The 16,604-nt window shown below is 38.0% G+C and overlaps 1 protein-coding gene across 1 annotated transcript in view; it reads right to left on the reverse strand.

Moving 5' to 3' along the window:
- LOC126203473 (phenoloxidase 2-like) overlaps positions 1 to 16,239 on the reverse strand; it is an 81,786-nt gene extending 65,547 nt beyond the window's left edge. The window contains exons 1-3 of the mRNA XM_049937791.1: positions 16,032 to 16,239; positions 11,129 to 11,324; positions 8,348 to 8,571 (exon numbers count right to left, since the gene is read on the reverse strand). Of these exons, the coding sequence (XP_049793748.1) occupies positions 8,348 to 8,571; positions 11,129 to 11,324; positions 16,032 to 16,115 (504 nt within the window). The 5' untranslated portion in view covers positions 16,116 to 16,239. The remainder of the gene's footprint in view (positions 1 to 8,347; positions 8,572 to 11,128; positions 11,325 to 16,031) is intronic.
- Between the last annotated feature and the right edge of the window lie 365 nt (positions 16,240 to 16,604).

The raw sequence follows: 16,604 nt of genomic DNA on the forward strand, positions 1-16,604 counted from the left end.
AACTTTTAGCTTGGTACTGTTCAGTTTTCTGTTTAAGTGTAAACTAATACTTTTTTAAGGGTTAATTTATTAGTCTCTATCCACCTTCATAGATGCTTAAGTGTTCCCTCGGCTTTTCCATTGAGTACACTTGGTGACTCAGCTTTGATTAAGACGTTACTGTTATCAGCAAACAGTGCTGATTCACCATGTTTGGCACTTTGTGGAAAATCATTGATGTATATTAAAAAGAGGATTGGGCCGAGCACACTTCCTTGGGGGACTCCTATATTGATGTACTCTGGGTTTGAACGATATGAAAAGGTACGATTGGAGTTAGTTTGAGTGATCTCCACCTGTTGGACCCTGTTTTGCAGGTATGAATGAAACCACGTTTGTTACTCCTCTTACGCCTAGCGCATTTAGTTTGTTTAGCAAAATTGTGTGGTCTACTGTGTCAAACGCTTTGGTCAAATCAAGGAAGATCCCTGTTATGTGGTCTCCTTTGTCTAGTGCTTCGAGGATAACATTTGAGAAATGAGCTACAGCTGAATTTGTGCTTTCACCAGGCAGGAAACCAAATTGTTCTTTACTCAAAAGATTGAACTTTCTCAAGTACCCCATGAGCCTGTTTTTGATTATGGTCTCTATGACTTTTGAAAAGGATGACAGTAATGAGACTGGTCTGTAATTTTCTATGATTTCTGGCTCACCTGTCTTATATATAGATAGGATTTTTGCACTTCAGTAAGCACACAGGTACTTCATCTATGCCTGCTGAATTTTTACATTTTAGGTTACTCACAAGATTGCATACTTCTGCTGTGGTTGGTCATAGCATCATTGTGTGTGGTATTCTGTTCAGCATTTGTAAATGCTTTGTTTTATTGAACTTCTGTTGCACTTTGGTAGCAATGTTGCTGAAATACAGATTGGTAAAGTTTTCTAGTCTTTTGGGGTCATTTATTTTGGTATCATTGTGCTGATACTGCATGTTTATTGGCTTTAGTTTTTTCCGAGTAAAATGCAATGGTTATACACCATTTTCTTCAAATTTACTAGCATCTCATGTATGAAGACTGTTGAATGTTTCCCATGTATTCTATTTAATTTACTCTTTGAGAAACTAAGGAAGTAAAATCATATGATAGAAGGAAAATCAAAGGATAATTTTACACAAATCAAACAGAAACAAAATCTCAGGATAGCCTCAAAGGTACAAGTCATCAGAAATACTACAATGCTTTCAACAGGAGAAATTATCAGAAATACTGATGACAGCAGTGAAGCAGTTACATCAGATCATAGCATACTTCTGTTTTGTCTTCTGAGAGCCTCATAAAGCCAATATTAAAACAAAATATCCTTTATATTATCAAGATCTGACACAGCAACCTTTAATTTCCATTATAACCAGGGGATGATTTCCATACAGAAAGCTTCAGTTATAGTATGATTGTGTTAAATTTCATGTTATTAATAAGGGAAGCTACCTTTTAAAATATTGGCAACTGTTCTGTTGCATAAGACTTTCCAATGGAAAATTCAGAATATAAAGTATTGGAATAAAATTTAAACACCTCTAAATATGTAACATAAAAACATCATTTATGCATGGAGGGTTGGTGCAGCACATATCCTAAGACTATAATATCAATGAGTCACTGTTGGAATTGACCGGCTCATACAAATAGCTGGGTGTAACACTATGTAGGGATATGAAATGGATGGATCGCGTAGGCTCAGTTGTGGGTAAAGCAGGTGGTAGATTTCAGTTTACTGGTAGAATACTGGGAAAGTGCAATCTCTCTACAAGGAGAGAAGCAACTAAAATAAATTGCATACAGTATCAAGATGATTTTAATTGGTATAAATTAGTGATTCCTGGACTATTGCAAGATTTCGGAGTAGACTTTTCACGCAGAATTGAAGGAGATTTTTGAAGACCTGGACGCCGCACGAAAGAAGACATGTTAACCTGGTAAAGAATGAACTCAAAGCTACGCCATTTTCCCCTGTCAGTTACATTCTGTTATTCTCTGTTTCTTTTCAGTAAGTTTTGTAGTGGAAATTGGTTTAACTTTTGCTCAAAAACGCCACAAGGACCACCCCAACTATAGCCTTTCTGGAATACGAAGTCCGACTTGTATTTCATTCTTTCCTTTTTTCACGGTCATTAACGATTTTAAAAAACCCATTTTCACTTACGATTTCTTCCCACATTTTCAACCTTTTTCTTTTTCTTTTCTTCTCACTTTTTTTTATTAACCACTACACAGGGAATATTGAAAATATATGGAGAAGGGCAGCACAAATGGTCATAGGTTTGTCTGATCCTTGGCAGAGTGTCACAGAGATACTGAAGGAACTGAACTGCAAGATTCTTGAAGACAGACGTAAACTATCCCAAGAAAGTCTATTAACAAAGTTTCAGGAACCAGCTTTAAATGATGACTCTAGGAATATACGAGTACTGCAACCCTCCATATATTGCTCCCGTAGGCATCGTGAGGACACGATCAGAATAATTATTGCACACACAGAGGCATTCAAACAATCATTCTTCTCATGCTCCATATGTGAATGGAACAGGAGGAAAACCTAATAACTGGTAAAATGGGGCATACCCTCTGCCATGCATCTCACAATGGTATGTAGATGTAGATGTAGAAATACAATGGCCGAAAGAGCCATGTTGTGGAGAAATTATATCCTGAGTATGAAATGCTGAGTCCATAACAACTGTATTTGGCTAGATGATATATTGGTCTGATATTTCAATAACAATATTGGGTTTGTTAAACTTAGTAAAGATAGCAGGATGGCATAAATGACCACACTATATGCAGTTTTCTCAGTTTCATACAAGTTCTGTTATGGGCTTGCAGGGGTCTAAATCTACATGTATACTGCACAAAACAACTTTGAAGGGCACAGCAGAGAGTACATCCCACCATATCTTAGGGTTCTTTAGGAGATCTTTTTGTACACAAAATGCCCAACATGTTGAATATAAAGTGTCAGATGGCTGTGTATGTTGCCAGAGGTGGGCCAAGAGATGTGCACAAGCTTGTTGTCCGATTTGCAGACGGCAGCATGAACTGATGCATGGGTGAATTGCCATCTGCCATTGTAAACTGCACAAAAGCTGTAACACATATTAGGACCAATGTTGTACACAGAATGTCATCTTGGAGCCTCAGGATGTGTCTGGTGGAAGACAAGCTGTGAAATATGATGCTGCTCACTGGGCTCCCTCTCAGGTGTAACCTCCAAGTGTCCAAGTCCTGAGGTGTAGTGAGAGTTTGTACTCAAAGGCTGAATGGCACCAATTAATTATTAGTGATGAAAAAAGATTTTGCCTTTGTATCAGTGATAGCAGTTTGTGAACATGGCATTGATAAGGAGAGCAAAAACTATTAGAGTGTAGCGGACAGAAACAGGCAGAAATAGGTACAGGCCTTGTGGCAGGGGTGCCGGTGCCACTGTCCACAAGTAAATACTAAATCTGGTGTCGACCAAACAATGAAAAGTGCAGAATGTGTGTAGAATGTCAGTGAGTTCACCCTGCTCCTAACTCTACGATTCTGGTAGATGCTCTCTTCCACAGCTTGTGTAATCCACATCTTAGCTGAGTGGTTGTTATGTCTGACTGCTATGCAGCAGTGGGTCCGGGTTCAATTCCCAGTCGGGTCAGAGATTTTCTCTGCTTGGAGACTGGGTATTGTGTGTTCCTCACCATCATTTTGTCATCACCAACACACAAGTTGCCCAATGTGGCATCAACTAAAAGGACTTGCAACTCACAGACCGAACTTCCCCAAGGTAGGGATTCCCAGTTATCAATGTCATATGATTAATTAATTTTTTTTCCACTGCTTGCCTACACATATTGTGGATTATGCAACATTTGCCCCGAGCTTTGTGTTCATTAATTAATTGTGTTCTGCAGATCCCATCACAAAGGAGAACCTTCATGGATGTGGAAGGAGTCTAGATATAGATTAACAAAAGACTGGCAAATCAGAGAAACTTAATCCATATAGTGCATTAACAATAAACTATTACTATAGTGCTAAATACTATCCATGCTATTCCATCTGCTGGTTATTTAATATCAGCAACTTAATATTTCCTTGACTCACAGTGGCATTCTCCAAAGAAAACAGTTACCTTCACCTGTAAATAATGATCACTGTTTACAGTACATCAATAAACTTTCTGTAAAGATTGCTACTTCCAATGTAGCTCAAAATACTGTTTTGCTTGCTCCCTGGCAAGTCAGATGTTTTTAGAAGGAGTGGTTAACGAGGTACATTTTTAATTTTTCAAAACAACAACATCCACCCCCCACCCCCCAACCATTATTAACGTTTTTTTATTTACAATCCCAATTTCAGGTGTTGTATGGAGGACATAGTAACAGGCATCCCTGGCACAGAGAAGCAACTGAGCCAGATGGAATCCATATTTAGTTTTACAAAGAGTACCCAATAGCATTAGCCCCTTACTTAGCTTACAATCACGAATCTCTCACCAAGTGCAAAGTCTCAAGCAGTAAGAAAAAAGTGCAGGTGACTCCCATATATAAGAAGGGTAAAATAACAGACTAGCAAAATTATAGACAAATATCCTTAACATTGGTTTGCTGCAGAATTCTTGTACATATTCTGAGTTCCTTCAAATAGAAAAGCTTCTGTCCACAGATTTAGAAAGCATCAATTGTGACACAGCAAGATTGTTATATCCCATCTGCTATATTTGTGATCCCTGATATTAACTTTTTTCCTTATTCTAATTTTCTCTTCATCTCCAAATGCGTAATTAAGCTTTTCCCTACTTAAATTTATTGTTTGGACATATTTTAAGGTTAGGCTAATTCCAGGAATACCATCAGTATGGCTATAAAGTATGTTAGTTAAAAGTTACAGTTAATTAAAGTTAGCACTGTAGTTTGATATGGGAAAAACTTTGTTAATCAGCATAATTCCATATAATGATCGATGCCAACAGAAAGCTAAGCATTGCCACCTTCCTGCAAAGTACTTTAAATTACTGGAAACTAACTGACTGAAGGAATAATCAGCATTCCAATTCATAAGCAGTCCCAATTTCCATGATTTTGTCATAGCCACTGTTACATACAACACTTTGACTACATGTTTTTGATCCTTTAATTTTTCTGTACAAAATTACATACATCAGTTAATTAATTGCCTAATTAATAATTCCATGTAATTTACCCTAATTTGTAATATGGTGCTCATACATGTAAACAAGGAGATTCACAATGTGTAAGGAGAAGAGCACCGATGTATTTCTCTAAATTTCTGATTAGCAACATTTCCTATCCATCCAAACGATTCCATATTCCCAGATTTTCAGTGTTACTCCTAAATATTTAATCAATGTGATTATCTCAAGCAGCACACTATTAATGCAGTATTTGAGCAGTACAGGGTTGTTTCTCCTATTCATCTGCATTAATGTACATTTTCCCACATTTAGAACAAGCTGCCGTTCATCACACCAACTAGCAGTTCCGTCTAAGACGTCTGGTATCCTCCTACAGTCACTCAATGATGACATCTTCCCACACACGATGGCATCATCAGTAAAAAGTCACAGACTGCTGCTCATCCTGTCCCTCAGATTGTTTATAAATATGGAGAACGAAAGTGGTTCTATCACATGACCGTGGCATGTTCTTGGTGATACTGTAGTCTCTGATGAACACTTGCCATCAAGGATAATGTTATCCTCGACGACAAGTGTTTCTCAGAGACAATAGTATCTTCAGGAATGCCCCACTTTTGTTCTCCATGTACATAAATGATATGACAGACAGGGTGAGTAGCTGTCTGTGACTTTTTGCGTGTGACACTGTGGTGTACGGTAAGATGTCAATGTTGAGTGACTGTGGGAGAATACAGATGTCTTAGACAGAACTGCTAGTTGGCGTGATGAATGGCAGCTCGTTATACATGTGAAAAAATGTACGTTAATGCAGATGAATAGGAAAAACAATCCTGTAATGTTCAAATACAGCATTAATAGTGTTCTCCTTGGCACAATCACGTCAATAAAATATCTAGGTGTAGCGTTCAAAAGTGATATGAAAAATAATGGGCACATAAAGATGGCAGTCGGGATGCGAACAGTCAATTTTCGTTTATTTGGAGAATTTTGGGAAGTGCAGCTCATCTATTAAGAAAACATGAGCCATTCTTGAGTACTGCTTGAATGTCTGGGAACCCTACCACATCAGATTAAAGGAAGACATTGAAGGAATTCAGATGCTGCTAGATTTTTTACCAGTAGGTTCAATAAACATGCAAGTATTATGGAGATGCTTCATGAATTCAAATGGGAATTCCTAGGTGGAAGATAATGTTCGTTTCACCAAATACCACTGAGAAAATTTAGAGACCCAGCATTTGAGATTGATTGCAGAAATTCTATTGCCACCAATACATTTCACAATAGGACTACAAAATAAGATAAGAGAAATTAGGGACCATGTGGAGGCATAAAGACAGTCATTTCTCCCTTGCTCCATTTGTGAGAGGAGCAGGGAAGAAAAAGACTAGTAGTGGTACAAGGTACTATCATCTATGCACCGTTTGGTGGCTTGCAAAACATCATGTACGTATATGTTGATGTCTATTCTCAAGCAGCAGCTCACTATGCAGAGCATCAGTGTGTAATCAGTCTTAAGAGAACATTGTCCTCACGTCAAATGTCACATCTGGTGCACGTGTATTCTGCAGTACTGATAAGAATTCTAAATGAATTATTATTTAAGATCCTATGTTCTTTTATACAGATTATGATTTATGGCATGAAATGCATAAATGTGGTTGACATGAGGACAATGTTCCCTTAACAGGAGTGAATATGTATTGTATGGATGCACGGTGTCTGTTCTTTCAGACATGTCCGAAAGAACAGGCACCACACATTCATACAAGTGATTCACCTCAAAGGGTAATGAATCCACTACTTTCAGTGTGACTGTACAACTGCGTCCAACCTCCTGCAGGAATCTCAATGTAGCGAGCATGGAGGACATAGACAATCACTGCAGATAGTTGGCACTAGGTGAGAATGTGGGTTGGCTGAGAGGTTTGCCAAAATAGTCCATGCAATCCTGATAAACTCTGAGTCTGGATAGTGCAGTAATTAATGCAACTGGCTAATAAGCAGTCCGGCACATATTTTCACTCATCACCGTTGATTCTGCATAAAGTCCTGATGCAATTGACATCAATAGTTCCTTTACTTTCCTTTCCGTTCTCCCCCTCCACCTTCAAATTACATAATATGTATCACAGCTGCGGATTCCACACTGTGTTTTCCTCTTTCGGTCATGTCCAAAAGAACAGACACCATGTATTAATACAGTTGATTTGTCTTGATGGGCAATGAATCCACCACCTTCAGTGTGGATACACAATGGCTGCCCTCCAGTGGAAATTTCAAAGCAGCAAGCACGGAGGACACGGCTGGGGACTGCGGATAGTTGATGCTAGGTGAGACTGTAGGTCAGCCGAGAGGCGTGCCGAGATAGTCCACACAATTGCGATAAACTCTGTGTCCCAATGGTGCAGTGGTTAATGCAATTGCCAGATAAGCAGGAGATCCGTGGTTACAATACTGGTTCACCCGTCACCGCTGACTTGGCGTAAAATCTTGACGCAAATGAAATTGATAGCTCCTTCTCTTCTTTTCCTTTCTTCTCCCTCCACCTTCAATTTACAGAATATGTACTGATGCTCTTCACAGTGATTTATTAACTGAGAAATTGTGATCATAAATAAATCACTTTATTAAGAGTCCAGTTAGAAAATGTCGTCACTTCTAAAATGCTGCAGGACTGTGGATGACAGTAAACAGAAATATATATATTTCTATTTTTCTTCAAATTTCTTGCTTTATGTTAGATGGGAGCTTTGGACCAGAGTTCATAACTACACAATGAGCCACAGATAAGGAGGCAAAGTCTACATGAAAATCATTTACCCTGGGCAGTATGATCAGTGACCTGATCCGAATTTAATATGTGGATAAAACATTCAAGACAATTTTGACAACCGGAGGATTCAACATACAACACTGTCTACCAAAGCGATGTCTGGTACCTCTACCCTCATGATAGCAGGAATGAATTGTATCTAGAGGAGACTATAAAAGATGCTGAAACTGTTGTCCAACACAATCTGCTCACATACACATGATCCTGTGTATATGGCCATATAGTGTACAGTGTGTATAATACACACACAATATTCATGCCTTGTACAAACACTACTATGTAATATTAATCTTCCATTAAAGTATACTGTGCTACAAAATGTGCATGGCTTACCCTGTTCCCTTCACCAACAACATTTGCTTCCTGACGAGCTTGTCCAAAGATAGAGCTGTCCATAAACTTATCTGGAAACACTTCAGTTAGAGGAGGCAGTGGTATATTTCGTGTGTCTGGTCGATGAATGATGGCAATTGACAGTGCGTAAGCATACATGTATGGGTTTATGCGGTCACGGCAGTAGATTGATAAGGACAAAAAATCTTCATATGTGCGCATTCCTGAAAAAAGGTAAAGTAGTTTGTGAGATGGATGCTATAATTTTAATGTAAACATATTCAGCTTAAAGTGGTGTCTCATTTCTGCAATTGATTCTCGTGTTCAGAGTTACAAGAACTTTTACTTCTAAATTACTGGTACCCTCCATATCCTCAGTATTCCCCTCCATAACATGAGAACTTCCATTTCTCTTTAGTGCTGCAGAAAATGCCTTCAGTCTTATACTTGTATGTAAACAAAACAGTAACAGTTTGGGAAATGTTATTCTTTACCAGCATCTACGAATGGGATCATTTGCCCTCCCCCATTTTCTACCAAAACAAATAAATAAAAAGAAAAGTCACAACAATACAGCCCTTGCTGGAACATTGTAGCTGTGTGTGTGTGTGTGTGTATGTGTGTGTGTGTGTGTGTGTGTGTGTGTGTGTGTGTGTGTGTGAGAGAGAGAGAGAGAGAGAGAGAGAGAGAGAGAGGGAGGGAGAGAGAGTGTGTGTGTGTGTGTGTGTGTGTGTGTGTGTGTGTGTGTGTGCGCGCACGCACAACTCTGAAAAGGCCATAAATTTGTAAGCTGCGATACTACATTAAAATTCGTTTTTATGTACCTCTCGCTGTGTGGGGTAGCCGTGTGGTCTGAGACACCTTGCCACAGTTCGCACGGCTCCCCCTGTCAGAAGTCCGAGCCCTCCCTCAGACATAGGTGTGTGTGTTATCCTTAGCGTAAGTTAGTTTAAGTTAGATTAAGCAGTGTGTAAGCCTAGGGACCAATAACCTCAGCAGTTTGCACCCATAGGAACTCACCACAAATTTCCAAAATATGTACCTCTCTACCACTCAACTGGATTTCTGAGTATTTATCATTCTCTAATCCACTGTTGACTTCACAATTTGATTGACAATCTATGAGTTCAGCTGGCAGGTATTTTAGAAGGGATGTTCTTATTAACATCCGTGCTGTTTATAGTTATTTTGTTTCATGTCCCATGGATCATTTTTCATGATAAATTGTAATGATGTGGAACAATTCATTTCACATTCACATCACAAATTAATTCCATAAATATGGGTATATGCTGAACATATAACAGTTTTAAAAAATACAGATAATACAGATGTGGGTTGTTAATAATTCCTACACACTACCTTTTGCACATTACAAAAACAGAAATTCTTCTACAGAATAGAATTAGCTCCCAAGGATAAACTTTTTCAGTTTGTTTTCAAATTTTACTTTGCTGTCTGCCAGATATTTTATATTATTTGGTTAAGTGACCAAAAGTTTTAGTTGCAGCACTGTACATGTCTTTTTGTGCTACAGAAAAATTTAATGTGGAGCAATAGATGTCATTTATCCTTGTGATATTGTAATTATGTTCATCATTGTTCCTTTTCACCTGTAGTGAATTATTTAGAATGAACTTCATGAGGGAATAAATATACTGTGCAGCAGCAGTCAGAACGGCCAAGTCCTTAAACAAATGTCTACTAGATGATCGTGAGTGAGCGCCACATATTATTCTTACAGCACGTTTTTGAGCAATAAAGACTTTTGTTTCTTAAAGGTGAGTTACCTCAGAACATTATACCATATGACATTATTGAATGAAAATATGCAAAATATGTCAACTTATTGATTTGTCTCTTCTCAAAATTTGCAAAGATTCTAAGTGCAAATGTGGCTGAACTACATTGTTTTGGGAGCTCCAAAATGTGCTTTTTCCAGTTTAAATTCTCATCAGTATGGACACCTAAGGATTTTGAAGTTTCCAACCAGTTTATTATGTCCTCACCATGTGTTACACGTATCACTGGCGTAGTACCCCTAGACATGCAGAACTGAATAAATTGTTGGCATTTTAAAATTTAGTGTGAGACCATTTTCAGAAAACCAGTAAATGATACTTCTAAGAACAATGTTTACTGTTTCTTCTGTTTCTGTATGTATTCTGGGGCTGGTCACAGTACTAGTGTCATCTGCAAAAAGAACTAATTCTGTTTGTTGTGTATTAGGCAGAAGGTTGCTTAAATACATGAGAAGCAATAGTGGACCTAAACTGAGCCATGGAGAACCCCATATGTGATTCCTTCACACTCAGAATTATATCCACAGATTATATAGATTGATCGTCAGTTCCCACGGTCTGGATGTGCTGTTTCTTTATAATGTTCTACTTTTTCAGACCCTCATTTGCTTTAGTGTTCTGAGAATTGTTGCATTAATTACATTGATGAAACAGATAATTTCTTGAGCTTCTAAGTAGTGACAAGCAAATTAAACTGGTAAAACAGAAAATTTTCTGATCTACAGAAAATAAACTACAAGCCAAACTGTGGAAAATTCATGGCATCTTACATTTAGTTTGAGAAATACTTACAAACAAGCAGTTACACATCATAAAAAGCTACATTTCTCATTTTAAAAAGCTTAAAATGTCCTGTGTAAGACCTGTATGCTTATGTGTACTGGTTCAAAAAATTATTTATCAGTCTCATTCAAATAAGAAAATACATTAAGAATATATTTGTATAATGACCATTAAACTTCTCTGCTACACTACTCACCCATAAATGTTTCTACAAGTCTTTCTGCCATTCTTCGATGATGTGGTATAAATGGAGAGAAGTTCTCTTTACGGCCAAGGCTCATGGGAAATGACAGATCAGGCAGTGTGATGGACCGCACATCTATTTCTATTTTATTTGAAGGTCCACCCCATCTGTCTGCTAAATCTGAAGCTATTGGCTGATAGCGTGATGGCTGAAAATAAAATGATAAAATAGATAACAGTGACGCGACATTTAAAACTGGGAAACATCCTAGATTTTCTGAGCCTTTTCTCCTAATTCATGCAAGCTGTGTGGTATTGAGAGTTCTCTAACAGAATAAGAAAATATGAGGAAATTGCTACTACATTCCTAACAATGAAAGAACATGAGCCCATTATGACTATTTCTTGCTTGTTATCTATGAGGTGTGTTTAGGAAGTATTGAAACTCTGGTTGGCAGAAATATATTAGTTGATTTGATGATACAGAACCCTAACCCTCTTCAAAGTAGTCTCCTTGGCAATACACCCAATTCCATTGCTCATGCCACTGTTGAAAACACTTCTGGAGAGTGTCTTTTGGAAAAGTTATCAATGGGGTCATTGCATTCTGCATGATGTTTTCTCTTGATTCAAATAATGTTCATTTCATGGCCATTTTCAATTTGGAAAACAGTCCAAAATGACATGGAGGCATGTTGGTAGATAGCCTGACTAACGATAGGAATGTTGTGGTTGGTGAGGAATGTCTGAATCAGGTGTGCAGAAAGTCTAGGTGCGTTATTGTGACAGCTGCTAAGTTTTTGCTGCCTGCAGATCTGGTCATTTGTGCCACACAGCATGAAGAATGTGACAAAGTATCTCCTGGTAGTATTCCAGTATTCCTTTGGGATGGTTTGACCTTAGGGCGCATATTCATGATGCACTATCCACTGTGAGCCAAAGAAAATAGTCAACGTGACCTTGACATTGTTGTGGACCAGCCATGGTCCCCCCCCCCCCCCCCCCTTGGGGTGTCACAAGTTTCTAATGAGATGACTGCATCTTGGTTTCTGGGTTGTGCACGTAAAACCACATTTCACCACCTATGATCACAGTGTTGCAGAAAGACCTGCGATCACAATATTGCAGAAAATTGGATTTACTGTTTGCTTTGGCCAGCATGTCCTGTGCAGTATGCAGATGGGATAGCTTATGCTCCTTTTTCAGCAATTTAGGCATAAGTGATATTCTCCTCATGCACAATCTGTTGGTCAAAATTGAATGTACCATTCTTTGGCGTGTTAAGTGTCTACCTGAACGTGGTTCACTGTCCACTGATGTGCTTGTCATCTTTGAAGAGGTTATACCACTCCTTTATCTATGCCTTGTTCACTGTATCGTTCCCAGAAGTCTGTCAAGTCTTGTGAATGCTTTTCACTTGGGTACTGCCAAGCTTTTGGCAAAATTTTGTGCAATATCACTGTTAAATATATCCCATCATTTTACAACTTACTGCAAACCAATTCTCTCATAGACTCCGTTGCTAGCAGCTGATGCTTTCTGTTGGTGGGAAGAAATTCACAGCTGTGTGTAAATGCCTGCAACCACATCTCCACGGAAGAAAGTATCCTATACTTCATTGGTTTACACAACAAAGGTCTGGAACTTTTTCAACACAACTTGCATAGTTTCATCAGTGACTCCCTATCCTGATTACATACACTGACAAATTTTTAAACTTCCAATACATACAAGCAATGGAAAGTTCTGGTTGGAATCTCAACAGTTATGGAACGGACAGATTGCTATTCACTGTAAAGATGACACATCGAGTTGCAGACAGGCACAATGAAAAGACTGTTACACAATGAGCTTTCAGCCAAAGCCTTCTCCAGAAAACAAAGGAAAACACACACACACACGTTCACTCAAGCAGCCACACCTCACACATACACACATGACCATGGCTGGAGATAGCAGTCATGTTCATGTGAGGTGTGGCTGCTCGAGTAAATGTAGGTGTGCATTTTTTCCTTTCTTTTCTGAAGAAGACTTTGGCCGATAGATTATCCTTTTCATAATTTTTGATATTCCAATACATACACGTTGTCTTCAACATGCACTGATAAGCCAAAACAGTATGACCATGCCCACCATGATGTTATTTGACACCTGGTGGCATTGCAGGCATGTGACGTGGTAACAAAAGTATGTAAGCAGAGCATACATGGACAGGGGATCACCCTAGCGAAGATATGGGTTGCAAATAGGGAAATCCATTGGGATAAGTGAGTTTGACAAAGGGCAGATTATTATTATGCAGAGTCTGTGAACAAGTATCTTCAAAACAGTGAAGATGGTCGAATTTTCACATGCTAGTGTTGTGAGCATCTACGGATAGAGGTAGAAGGGCAGTGAAACTGCCACTAGATGCTAAATGGTTGAGTATCTATGATTCTTCACACAACATGGAGTCCAGAGGTTTGTCTGCTCAGTAAAATAGGATACATGGTGATCTGTGGCATCTCTGATGAAAGAGCATAATGCTTGTGCATGCACAAGTGTTTTGGAGCACACCGTTAATCATACAGTGTTGAACGTGGAGCTCCACAGTAGATCACCCCATGTGTTCACATCTTGACCCAACGACATCATCAATTATGACTGCAGTGGGGATAGGACCAACAGGATTCTACCATCAAACAATGGAAACATGTCAGCTCTTCATGTGAATCACATTTTTTTTTTACACTACATCAATGGTCATCTCCACAAATGCCGTCACTGAGGTAAACAGTAGTTCGAAATGTGCAGCATGCCACGGACACAGGCTGATGGGAGCAGCATTATGCTATGGGTGACATTCTCCTGCTCTTGCACAGGACCTGAGGTAGTAATTGAAGACACGCTGACAGCTGTGAACAATATACATCCCTTCACGCTTGACATCTTCCCCAACAGCGGAGTCATTTTTCAGCAACATAACTGTCCATGTTTTGGACATGTGACGGTGCTACACTGGTTTGTGGAGCATTATAGTGAACTCACATTGATGTCTTGGCAACCAAATTCACCGGACGTAAATCCTATGGAACCCATCTGGGTTGCTATTGGGCATCGTCACTGCATATGCAAATTAGTGGCCTGTTATTTACGCAAATTACATGACTTGTGCATAGAAATCTAATGCCACATACGTCCACAAACCTACCAACAAACTGTTGGATCTCTGATATGCAGAATCATTAATGTATTTTGTTCCAAAGATGAACAAACAAGCTATTAAGCAGGTGGTCACACTGTTTTGGCTCATGACTGTAAACTTGTAGCCAAATTAAAGAACTTTACATTATCAGTTTCAGTCTATACAACCATCTTTAGATGTATGGATGCATATATGACATAGACATTCAATAGTAGATACAATTTCTATACAAAAAATGTAAAAGTACCTTGAGAAGATTTGTGGTAAAACACGAAATCTGAAATTCATATTTGTGTCAATGGCACTGGTTACAAACCTGTGACAAAGATATACTAATGACACCAAATATGAATCTCAATGTTTGTGTTTTATCATGAAACTTTTTAGAGTAATTTTATAATTTTTGTAAAGTTTTACATCTACTATTGAATACATTTTTGTATATACTCATGAACTTGAAGATAGCCTCATAGGCTGAAACTGGTAGTGAATAAAGTTGCTTAATTCAGCAGCTGAAAGTGTTAGTCACAATAACAAATTTCACGATAGTAAAGCAAATACTAATTTCAAAACCTTTGGGAAGCCTTTAAAGTCATATTTACAGCTACGCCACTTTTACATCATCGAAGAATAATTCTGCATATTAATCTTTATCTATGTTTAAAAGTATGAATCATATTATCTGTAACTTCAAATATGTATGCATAGAAATCCCTTTTACCTGCATGCATATAAACTGACTCATTCAATGTCTTATGCATAAGACGCTTTTGTAGCCAAGAGGACTGATAAAAATGAAAAATAATACATGTCATTTCTACAATACCTGTAACTGTTATTAAGAGACTGCACTGATTTATTTCATAGAGAAGTCTAAAGCAACAGTGTGTTCCACATTCATCTTGTTACTAGTAAGCAGTTTTCCATCCTTTTTCAGTATGAAACCAAAGTCATGATGATTTCTGAATGAACGAATACTAAAGAGAGGATACAATAAAATGGAAATGTGGAGCATGTATTGTGTGGATCAGTTGAACAAACATATTATTTCAGCCCATTATTTCTATGTTTCGATGCATTTCTATGTTTTGTTGCTGTTGTTATTTTCATTTCTTAATTATTTAAAATTATGAAAACTGCAATGTTTAAGATGTATTCTTTGAAAGTTCTACTTGACCTCGCTTATATTGTTATTCGATAAAACTACACGAGGAAGAATTTTGTTGACTGTGGTAATACTGTGTGTGTGTTTTCTGGAATGCCTTTTTGTATGGTATATTTGTGAGTGGATGGGGTGTGGGTATTCACAATTTTTGCAATGGCACTTGCTTAAAACGTACTGTAAATCATGTAGGCTACTACAAGCACAGTATGTGCCATTACTGGAAGCTATAAAACTAAAGAAGGACAAGTCCGAGAAGAAATTGGGATGCTACAGACCTTAAACAAAACCAGTACTAAACATTTGCAGAATTTCATGAATAATACTAATAATAATAATAGAAATAAAATAATAACTAATGGAGGGGCAATGTTATCATCACTCTTAAAAATGACAGGCGTGTATTAACAGAGTATTAGTGTCTGCATACTGCAGTTTCCATAGAGAATGCAAGTGCCCATTAAAAAAAAATCTTTTAAACTGAGGATTGCCTTATACATGATACACATATAGATATAATTAGACACACTCTAAAGTATGGCCTCAGTCATTAATTCACAATAAACTCACCAGATACTCAGTTGGGAGATTGAACACAATTCTGTTTTCTATTCCTTTAGGAACAAACAATGGCTCTGCAATGCGGTCAAACATAAGAAGAATGTTTTGAGGATCACTGAATGATAAGGAACTTGATTGTGATTGCGAGAGGCTGAGCCGACCTCTAGCGGTGTTTAGTGATAATGTCTGCGACTGCGACTGTGCTTGTGACGCCTGCTGTGCCTGAAACAAACAAAAAGAAATAGGTTTTCTATTATATGAGTGATACATTGTTTGGAAACATTATCAAGTGTGACTTTCAATCATCATTAATATCATCTGGGTATCCTACCAGTGAGTAGGTCTTCTTTCCATGTATTATCATTTCCATGTGAAGTCTGGAGGTTGTAGTCTCTTACGTCTTTTCCACTAGATGATACCATGACTTTCCTTCATTAATTCAAATTATGAGCATGTTTTCAGGTTGACTCTGAACAGTGCAATTTGAATAGGAAGCTATATTAGTATATAATAAATTGAAGGAAAGGGAAACTAGGAGACAGCTTCAAATCTGATGAATTCCTTGAATGAACATAGGAGAGA

The sequence above is a fragment of the Schistocerca nitens genome, chromosome 9 (assembly GCF_023898315.1).
Source record: "Schistocerca nitens isolate TAMUIC-IGC-003100 chromosome 9, iqSchNite1.1, whole genome shotgun sequence".
Taxonomy (NCBI): Eukaryota; Metazoa; Arthropoda; class Insecta; order Orthoptera; family Acrididae; genus Schistocerca; species Schistocerca nitens.